Source organism: Sorghum bicolor, chromosome 2, assembly GCF_000003195.3.
Source record: "Sorghum bicolor cultivar BTx623 chromosome 2, Sorghum_bicolor_NCBIv3, whole genome shotgun sequence".
In the NCBI taxonomy this organism is placed as follows: Eukaryota; Viridiplantae; Streptophyta; class Magnoliopsida; order Poales; family Poaceae; genus Sorghum; species Sorghum bicolor.
This window is the reverse complement of record NC_012871.2, coordinates 62,494,612-62,505,143: the sequence shown is the minus strand read 5'-3', so window position 1 is coordinate 62,505,143 and position 10,532 is coordinate 62,494,612. Positions and strand designations below refer to the sequence as shown.

The following is a 10,532-nucleotide window of genomic DNA, read 5'->3' as shown; positions in this document are numbered from 1 at the left end:
ACGAAACTACTGTATACACACACAAACCAACTGGCATAGACGAAGTAAACCATCGCTTCAAGTCCAGGCACACAATCCATCTTCAAGTCCAGACACTGTCTATTTTCCATGTGAGTGTATCTGTCAATGTTCTGCAACTTGGTGTATAATGACAGAAAATATGGTCAAAGTAAACTTTCTACATTCGGTTGAGAATGATATTGATAGTCATACCAGAGAATTTTGTACCGTTGCAACAGGCCACCACATGGCAAGCGGGAAAACAAAGAAACTGGGATTATGAGGCCTTGTTTAGTTTACTCTAAAATCCAAAAGCTTTTTAAGATTCTCCATCACATCAAATTTTTACGACACATGCATGCAGCATTAAATATAGATAAAAAAATCAATTCCACAATTTGTCTATAATTTGGGAGACGAATATTTTAAGCCTAGTTAGTCCATAGTTGGATAATAATTATCAAATACAAACAAAATTGCTACAGTGTCAAAATCCAAAAATATTTTGGAGCTAAACCAGGCCTGAATTCAAATACCATCATCATAGAATTGGCACACAGGTGATAAACTTTGGCATCTAGACAGCTTCATTTTACTCATTTATCCACATTGACTGGATCACTGGATGATACTGTACTTGGTCGAACATTAGCTACGTTCTGATTACCAATCCATGAAACTGACACCGGCAAGGAAAAGCTGGCAGACCGAACGAGGTCGAGCAATTTTGAACCAGAACAACAAACAATTACAAAAGTTGGAGCACGAGGCAAACGTAACGCAATGAAAGTTGGATATCGTAAACTGCCGTAAAATATGCTGAGCTAGAGCTAACCAAACTCTACAAAACAATATGCCTTCCAGAGTACTTAAAAAACGCCTCTTCCAGCTTACAAACCGACCTCTCCAAGACAACAAAAAAGAAAAACCGAAGACAAGGCCTACATGCCTACAATGCCTAAAGCAAATTAGAGAACACCTAACCAAACTTGTACAGACGCTCAACGGAGATGAAGCAGCAGGTCAAAATTCTTCATATGGCCATTCAATTCACCCCATCCAGTTGATGCTGAGTCATTGTTCCGTTGGCTGTATAAATGCAAAACAATCAACAAATTGCTGGGCTATATTTACCACAGAGGTATCTACAGGAGGCATGAGTTATGGTTATTGCTGCTGATCATCATTTCTTGTTGCGTGTGGAGTCTCGGAAGTTAAATCGGTCGCTGACGACAAGGTTTTCTGCGAGCGAAAGGATAGGAGTTCTGATGGCTTCTGCATTTGGAGAGACTGACTCTGGAAGACTGGGTAGGCAGGTCGGTAGATGATCGTGCTCATCTGAGTGGAAATAGAAGAGCACTGCTCGACAGAAAATAAACCTGCAACGGGAAAAAATAGTTAGCTAGCGTTCATACTGCAGGAAAAATAGAACTAAATATTCAAATCAACTGTATCAATGGATTTTCAAGAAACATGAATCAAGAGATGGCATAGGTTCAATCATATATTACCCAAAGCCCCCCCCCCCCCTCTCTCTCTCTCTCTCTCTCTCTCTCTGTCTCTCTCTCTCTTATTTCGTTTACGAAGGGAAGAAAAACATCTAAAAAATATAACAATCAAGAACAAATCAAATAAAATTGAGTAAAATGCATCCTGGGTCCTAAAACTTATTGATTCTCCATCGGGTCTTCGAACTAAGAAAGTGACCATCCAAATCCTCAATCTAATGCTAATTCTCACCTGGGGTCCACAAACTAAAAAAGTGATGATCTGGGTCCTCAATCTAACTCTTGCGCTCGACTAAAGGTCCAAAACCTGCCACGCCACCGCCAAGTGTCTATGTGGCCATGCCGGTTGAGGTTGCAAAAAACCCTTCCTCTCCATCCATCTCTCCTTGCAGTCCCCCTCTCTCTTTCAGTCCACCTCTTTTTGTTTGTTCCATGGCCGATGAGTGTGTGCCTCCGAAGCGCAGGCAAGCACATGAGCGCAAGACCGATGGGAGGCAGCGGAGAAAATGTCCGGGGAGGAGAGGGGGAGGGAGGTTTTTTTTCCTGCAAGTTTCACCTGGCCTCATCCACGCCGGCACAGCCACATAGACATATAGAGGTGATGTGGTGGGATTTGGACCTCTACTCGGGCGGGGGATTAGTTGAAGGACCTAAACGTTTTTAGCTGGAGGACTGAGATGAGAAGTGGATTGAGGACCCAGATGGTCACCTTTTTAGTTCAAGGACCCAAGTGAGAATCCATGAAAAGTTTAAGGACCCATGGTGCATTTTAGTCAATAAAATTTGTATACTTATTTTTCGGCGTCACATTTTCCCAAGTTTTGTTAGAGCTTTTTTTAATCCCCTGTAAGGTTGTTGGTGAACTAGAAAAGATAAACTTATAACACCCCTTCCCCATAACATGCACAGTAATGGTTACTAATTCGTACAAAACCCAGAACATGTCAGCACCAAGCATTGCCTGGCAGCTACTCTCAATGTGCCTTGTCTTTCGAAATACTGTATTTTTAGAGGCAAGTATGTAAAAGAAATATTATAGCGACAATTAACTGGTGCAATTTGCTGGAAATACTACATGCAAGTTGACAGCCATTTTCAACCTGTCTATGCCCATTTCTTTTTCCTTTTTTTCTTCATTTTCTGGTCATACTTTGGAAGTAGGCCTGACTTGAGACCCATAAATGGTAGAAATGAGATGGATTGAGGGTTAAACTATAAATTTTTCTTTGGTCAAAAGAGATGCAAGTGTAACAATATTTTTCTTCATATCTATTATTTAAGAAAATGAAGCCAATACACCCTTTTCCAAGTTACATTAATGTTACAGCTAAGCGCCAGATGTCCATGTAGCTTTGAATGTGGAAAATATATGTACAAGGTACCTGAGAATCAGCCGCCTGAGAAATGGGTCTGGTAAAATTTGCCCCCAGACATTGTTTAACCCAACAGAAGTGCAGAGGATTCCTTCATATTCTTCCAAAGCAGAGAAAAGTATGTTCTCAGCATTTGCATATGTATCCTGAAAACCAAGCAGCACAAATTCAACTATAGAAATGATTTTTTTTAGGGAATAAGGAATAGTCAACTCAAACAGAGAACATACGGTGTCTATGTCAGAAGTTATTCCAGCTAGTTGGCAGAAGGCTTGCATTGGAGCAGTGAGGAAGTATGTGAACTGGCTTCCATGACTTGTGGCTTCTACTCCAGGCATGGCTGATGATGTCCTGGGAGAAAGTAATAAAGCAGCTGGTTCTCCCTTCTCTGCATTATGTATGGCCTGGCAAATTACAAGACTAGATGATAATTTGCTCAAACAATTTAATTAGGCAGCGCTGGTATAGACAGATTGGTGACACCCCCCCCCCCCCCCCCCTCGCAAAGAAAAAAAAAAGATAACTCAAAAAAAGGAGACATGTATTTCATGTAACCATTCCAAATACAAACAAAAAGCTCCTTAACAATAATTCGACGCCCAAGCTCCAACTACAATTCCAGCTTATTCACAGAATGTACAAATCAGTCCTTAGCTAGCATGCTGTTACCAGTTAACAAGGTAAAAACCATCTAAACATATTTTAGATATTTAAAGATAGATCGAACCAGATAACAATAATGCTCAAGAAACCATCGTAAATGCTCGCATTTTTACCACTAGGAGAGGAGTTCACCTTGAGAACCAAATGAGAATATGCAGCCATTCAAATGCAAAAGGGAACAATAAAACATTAACATGTGTGCAGAGAAAAAAATGGCATGGGCAATCTGTTAAATATGTTACTTCAGAAAAGCAATAGAGTGCTGATGGTAATGGTTTTCTTCTACAAGCCAAGATTAAGTTCTGACAAACCTGCCTTGAATGCATAGCTATTTTCACTATCAATTACAAGGAACAGTGGATATCTTGTAAATGGAATCAGATCTTCTGGATAAAGATTGTTTGGACCTGACAGAAAGACAATAGTGTCAACATAAGCAGGTGCAAGGTATTCCATCCTGAAAGAAAGGGATTAACTGATCTAGTCATCCTATAGTAAGTGGACTTTGTTGAAACAGAATATTGGCATAGAGCATACCTCCACTTCCACGGGGACCAAGCCATAGATGATTATCAGAACTGATATGTGAATTTGGCTTGTCAACGGGGAAGGCAGGCCTCCCACGAGATGAGGAGCTAGAGCCAAGCTTTTGACTAGCAAAACTCTGCTCAGTGGACCCTGACAAGATAATCACAAATCTCAGAAGGGTAACAAGTGATAGAAAACAAAAGAGCAACATAAACTGAAGTGCCAGAGAAAGAACTAACCTGACGCTGATATATAGATGAGTAAAATGCTATCTTGAGAGAGCTCTTCGCAAATTGTTGCTAGAACCTGTATTGTAAAACTATGAATCAAAACTATGGAAAAAAAGGTTCTATAGGAGGGGGGCATCATTTGTCTGATATAATAATATTGTTTCAGATAAAGTGAAGGCCTAAATATGAACACACCTAGAGTATGCTGATGGAATTGGGCCTGGCTGCCAAACAAATGTTGGTTAAGGTATGCCAGGAAACCACTTCTTTCTTACTACAATTATGCTTTTGTGAGTACATTATATTCTCTTTTTTTGTTAAAAGCATGTGATTCATGAAATTGGTACAGTCATTGGCTCATTGCAATGAATAAGAGCACTGGCACACCTTAGCACTAAAACACTAGTGCCATCATTCATGTCTCTGAAAAAACAACTTCTTACAAGGAGATATGCAATCCTACCAGAAGTTCATGTGCTTACCAATACTAAGCAAAAGATGGACTTTAAAAGGGAAAGGGACGATCAGGGTAGCCACATACCGCTAAAAGGTGAGCGGCTGTAGGATGATATATGATTGCTTTTTGAGGATTTGAAGGCAGACTTCCATCAGATATTTCTGTTGACAGCTGAATATCGATCAGACCAGAGGGTCCACTCTGATCACTTACAGTGCCATTTTCTGTAAGTTCTTTAGCAGCAATCTGATAAGACCCAGTGGGCTCCCATTCCAAACACTGTAGCATTCTGAATGTATCCAAAGTTAGTTCTGTGAACTTGATCTGCATTCCACAAAAAAAGGATGTGAGAGATATTTTCAACTGTTCAGCACATTATCGTGAAAGACAAATGAAAAATTAGATGAATATATTAAAAGTATTTTCAACAGGTAACAGTTATATGTAACCTCATTTCTGCGGTAGCTTGTTAGCACAGCTTCCTTCAATTTCAGCACCCTTTTTGAATGGAATCGTGCAATAGATGCAAGGTTTGATGGATAAGAATCAAACAAATTGTCATATCTTAGTGATCTAGATCCTTTGTATGCTCCATCAGCCTTCAAAAATCTCCCAAGTTCTTGAATCACTTGCTTCCATTCCTTGAAGTTTGTTTTCTAAAATGTACAAGGTCACAATGCTGTCATTAGTAGATGATAGCATGCACATATTGATGTGAATGAAGTGAAATAAAAATTAAGAAACATGCAAACAAACTACAGACATCACCAAAATGTCCATCTTTTTGTTTAGGATAGAAAATATTCATTACACGAACATCAGGCATATATATCTCATTTTTCTTCAATTAATCACAGTAAGAACTAAGAAGTGTGTGGTGTTATGTCCCAACAGTCAATTTCGCTTGGACCATTGTTCTAGAACCTCCTTTCTTTGTATGCAGAAACACCTTGGAATAATCTAACCAGATAACAAAAACCCATCTGCTGCCTCTAGTTTAGCAGGTAACACATAGAAACCAAAACAAGCTTCTAACTGACTCCTGATGCTCCCTGTTTGCCGCCAATCCCACAATAAAAAGTTGTGCTTATTATCTACTGCAACTAGGGTGTGCACAGGGAAGCAAAATCATGACAACAAGTTCAGTAAGACCGGAACACAAAAGAAAAAAAAAACGTCATGCTAACTCACATTGAAAGCCAAATTACGCCAATAGAAAACCCCTGCCTGATAAGCAGATGAACTCAAAATACCCAATGCGGATGTTCCTCCAACTCAAAGAGAGTGGTGTTAGTGACGCGCGGCAAACCTTAACATGAATAGAAAAATCAAACTCTTCACTGTTAAACTAAAAGTAAATCGTCTCCTTAGGGCCAAAAAGGGGCCCTAAATGTGCAACAAAAAACACGCCTCATGAACTTCACTCAGGTTCCCCAATTAACACGAGGGCAAGACAGGCATGCTTCTTACGGGGTACGCGGCCTTCGTCTCCTCGACGAGCGCACGTAGGCGTCCGGCGAGGTGGTCCACCGCCTCGGCCCGCCGCATCAGCATGGCGACGACGAGGAACCGCGCGATGAACCGAAGCTCCTTGTACCGGATCAGGAGCGCCTGGTGCCGGCTCCCGCCGCCGCCGCCGTCCGTCCCCGCCGCCGCCGCCGCGGCGCCAAAGTAGCCGCGGCTGTAGATGGCCTCGTAGAAGACGTAGGCGCCGACGAGCGACCGGGGCTCGGCGGTGCGGAGGTAGCGCGCGTAGTAGAGCTGGCCGATCCGGGAGGCGACCTCGCCGATCTCCCAGCGGCGGAGGCCGCCGGCGACGAGCTCGCGGCGGCGCTCCTGCTGCAGGCGCCAGAGCCGCGTGTAGGCCTTGAACGCCTTCCGGCTGTGGTGGTCCCCGCCGCCGTAGAGCGGCAGGTCCCGCGCGCGAGCGAACTTGCGGTCCGCCGCCTCGGACAGCGCCTTGAACTCCCGGTACGCGGCGCCGGCCTCGCCGTCGGCGGCCATAACCGGCGACGAGGTTTGGGGGGCGGGGACGGGGACGGGAACGGGGAGGCGAGGTTTTTAATTCGTCGTCTTCCTTCTCCTCCTCCCGATTTGGGCGAGTGGGAAGGTGGAGGTGATGGTTGAGAGAGAGTAATAAAAGGAGGGAGGTGTTCGTTTGTGGTTCGAGAAGGAAGAAGTGATAAAAAGCGAAGCGAGCAGGCGAGCGAGTACGAGTACGGGGGTGAGCTGTTGCCGTAATAAAATGCTGTGATTTGGGGAGCGTCTAATTGGGCTCTTATGAGTCAATCATTTGGACTTTGTTTAATAATGGCTTTCATTTGGACTTTGTTTAATGCCTTCCCCCCTGTCTCTTCTCTGAACAATCCCAATCGTTTCTTGACCTAAGCCAAGCTTGGACTTTGGAGGCAATGAGATTGTTGACCCTCACTCCAAAATTGACTCCCAATGCAATCGGGTTTGTCTACAAGCACACAAATAATCTATAGCGCTATATATTTAAGAGGGTTCTTTGCACCCATACGTCAAGCAAATATGAATAAGCATGCATGACGCCCTATACTAATAAATCGATACTATAAGTTAGTGCTGCTATTTTGTTTGTTTGTCATTAATATATTATAGACCACGTTAATGCATCACACATCATTTTCCTCGCGCTCATCCTCTTCCTCGCACTTGTCTTTCTCCCCACGCCCCTTCTCCGCCACTTCATCACGCTACCCGCCGTCGCCCATCGACCCCATGCCCCTAAAGATAAGGAAGGTCATCGGCGTCATCCTCATCCTTGCCCCACCCTCAACCCTCAACTCCGTCCACCCTAATACTAGGGCAAGGCGCCAGTGAGCTTTGTTGCGACACAGTCGCCACCGGCCCCACCCAACCGCCTTCTCCTGTCGCCCTGCCCCGCCGCCGTCTCGCCCGAGTCGGACTGTTGGCCCCCAAAATCCTCGTTCTAAACCCTCCGGGATAACCCTAACGCTGACAAAGATCCTCGTCTCCAACACCAATGACTTCCTCGCTGGAACCCTAGCCTCCTTTCTCCTCTTCGACGTGGACACAACCATGAATTTGTCACACAAGCATCACCTATCAGGCTATCACCTATTTTTCTATCTCCCTCCTCAACCCCAAAAGAGATCTTGCAGGTAGCCAAACCCACATTGCATGAAACGAAGTGACAAGGATATCATCTACTACTAATAATATTAGCTAGGCCTTGCATTCAGAGAACAAGAACAAGACAGTTTGCTAATGTAAATAATATAGATAATATCTTTTATAGTTAGATAATATAAATTTAGTAAATATAAACTAAATTTAAGATTTTCAATGTAGATAATATCTTTTATAAATTTAGTATTTTGACTCCACGTAACGTTCTCTTTGAGACGGATGGAGCATATACCTGTCGACGCATCGCTCTCGCGTGGACGTGTGCCGCCGGATGGGTTTCCCATGCATGGTTGCTTAGCTTGACGTAGCTTGTTCACGTTCTTTATTCTCCTGATGATGTCGATTGCCGTCGAAGGGGTGTGTGGCCGCGGCAGTTGTCTGTCACGTCTCCTCCTCGGGTCACAGGTGACATCGCATTCTCCAACCAACACAACTGCCACCCTCTCCAGAAGAAAAGGAAAAAAAAACTGAAACTAAACTAACGCAACTGCTCCTTCCGGTCCGCCTGCCTGCCGCAACAACTGCTATGGAATATCCGGCGGTATTCATGAGCCTCGACGCACAGAGCAGCAGTACTTCCTTTCCAGCTCAAAAGGGTAGGGGGAAAAAAACTCCTGCAAAGAATTTGTATCTACCAAGGATTAGGCCTCGTTTAGTTCACCCTGAAAACCAAAAAGATTTCAAGATTTTCCGTCACATCGAATCTTGTGTCACATACATGAAACATTAAATATAGACGAAAACAAAAACTAATTACACAGTTTAGCTGTAAATCACGAGATGAATCTTTTGATCCTAGTTAGTCCATGATTGAATAATATTTGTCACAAACAAACGAAAATGTTATAGTACCGAAAACTTTTCATTTTTCCGAACTAAACAAGGCCTTAGATAATAAAACACACACACAATGAGAGGCAGACGCACCACAAATTGTGCTGCCACGCCAGAGAGGCAACAAACGGGAGCAGCTTGATCAAAGCAACAGGCCACTTTCGCTGGCCATCATTCTGCTGGTGCTGGCTGAGCTTTGCATCGCCGCAATCATTCGGCACCGACCCCTACTCCGGCCCAGAGCAGAGCACCCGTGATCCGTCAAGCGTGAGCTGTCCCTCCCCGAACAATCCGCGCCGAGGCCTGCAGGGGAATGCCTGCCTGACTGCCTGCTTGGAACAGGTCGCCGAGCGGGCGAGCGTGTCACTGTCAGGGGCTCAGGGGTCATTAACAATTCAACAATCAGCGACTATATTATACGTAAAAGGGCTTTAAACAAACGCAGAATCTTTGTGGCACGGGCAGGATTAGCTAGCTGAGGCAACACCAGCACCAACAGCAACGGCGGCTGTGCTGGAGCCTCGTTTCCCTTAATCGCGAAGGGTTCGACCGGGCATGGACGGACTATTATGCGATGGTGATTGGAATTTGAGTGCGTCGAGACAAATTGAGGGGACGAGCGGCCGCACTTTCCGCATGGCTGATGGCTCCTCGTGATTACTTTTTACGGGCTTGTTTGTAATAAGACCCGCTATTTTCATCACGTGACATGGAATTAAGTACCGTGGCCGATTAGAGCAGAGCAGAGCATGCGATAGCCGATAGCCACCCACGTGGATTCTGTCCTCTCACTCTATTTTTTCTTTTTCTTTTTCTTTTAAAAAATAGAAGTGTTTTTTGGTTTAAAAAAATACTATTTGCTGATTTATTTTAAGAGAAGGATAAGAAAAAAATAACAAACTAAACAGGCTGCAATTTTCAACAGAGATCATGTCAATCAAATCGCCACGGCCATGGTTAGCACTGACTGCGCGCCAGCGACCGCTACAGGATGCATTTTATTCAACGATTCTCGTTGTCTGCCGGTCCATCCTGTCGAGGGCTCCATCACATTCCCATTCCTTGTACAGGAGCGCTGTTGCATGGATGATCGGGGCCAGAGGGGTCGTCCGTAGACCGTGCCACCGTGGGCACTGCCCACAACGTGAGTGGTGAGAGCTCCCTGCGCGGACTGTGCCCGCCACCCACCGAGGCCTTGTTTGTTTGGATGTTGTCGGATTCACACCAATCCACGTGTGTTGAGGTGAATTGAAGTGGAACTTGAACTAAATTCCACTCCAATCTACACCAACATATATAGATTGAAGTGAATACGACAACATCCAAACAAGACACACAAACACTCATCAGTCATCACCTGGCTGGCTCGTGACAGACATGGCGTCCGGAATATTTCGGAAGCCGGGACGCTGGATCTTTCCTTATCGTTTCCTTGCGCTTGACTCTCATGCGTGTCTCCTCTTGTATTACACTAACCTCCCTCCTTTCTGTTTACTACACGTTGCTGTATGCTTTGCCCTGACCTAGGTTTTCCTTGACTCCTTGTTGAAACCACCGTAGGTAGACTGAAATTCCTTCCCGTGAGGGCGGTCCGAACGGGCCGGCTCACGTGACGGGGTACCTATTGGCTATTGCTAACCCGTACTACGCTCGCGGCCAGTTACAGCCGCGCACTGTAACGACTAATAACGGCCAGTTACAGCCGACTGTACTAGTGTGCCGTGTGCATGCTCACTTGCACACAGCCGTGGCTACGCGCGGT

At 44.6% G+C, this 10,532-nt stretch overlaps 1 protein-coding gene across 2 annotated transcripts; it reads right to left on the bottom strand.

Moving 5' to 3' along the window:
• On the bottom strand, window positions 694–6,985 carry LOC8083264 (protein SCAI homolog). Of its 2 annotated transcripts, XM_002460336.2 has the most exons (9): window positions 6,230–6,976; window positions 5,209–5,415; window positions 4,844–5,083; window positions 4,312–4,378; window positions 4,082–4,222; window positions 3,860–3,951; window positions 3,112–3,285; window positions 2,891–3,027; window positions 694–1,379 (listed from the first exon to the last, which is right to left on the bottom strand). In XM_002460336.2, exons 1-9 carry the CDS (start codon window positions 6,761–6,763, stop codon window positions 1,184–1,186), a joined length of 1,788 nt encoding a protein of 595 aa, XP_002460381.1. In that variant the 5' UTR covers window positions 6,764–6,976; the 3' UTR covers window positions 694–1,183. The 2 variants fall into 2 exon arrangements, with proteins under 2 accessions (XP_002460381.1, XP_021310089.1); XM_021454414.1 differs by lacking the exons at window positions 694–1,379; window positions 2,891–3,027 and having other exon boundaries at window positions 3,143–3,285; window positions 3,856–3,951; window positions 6,230–6,985.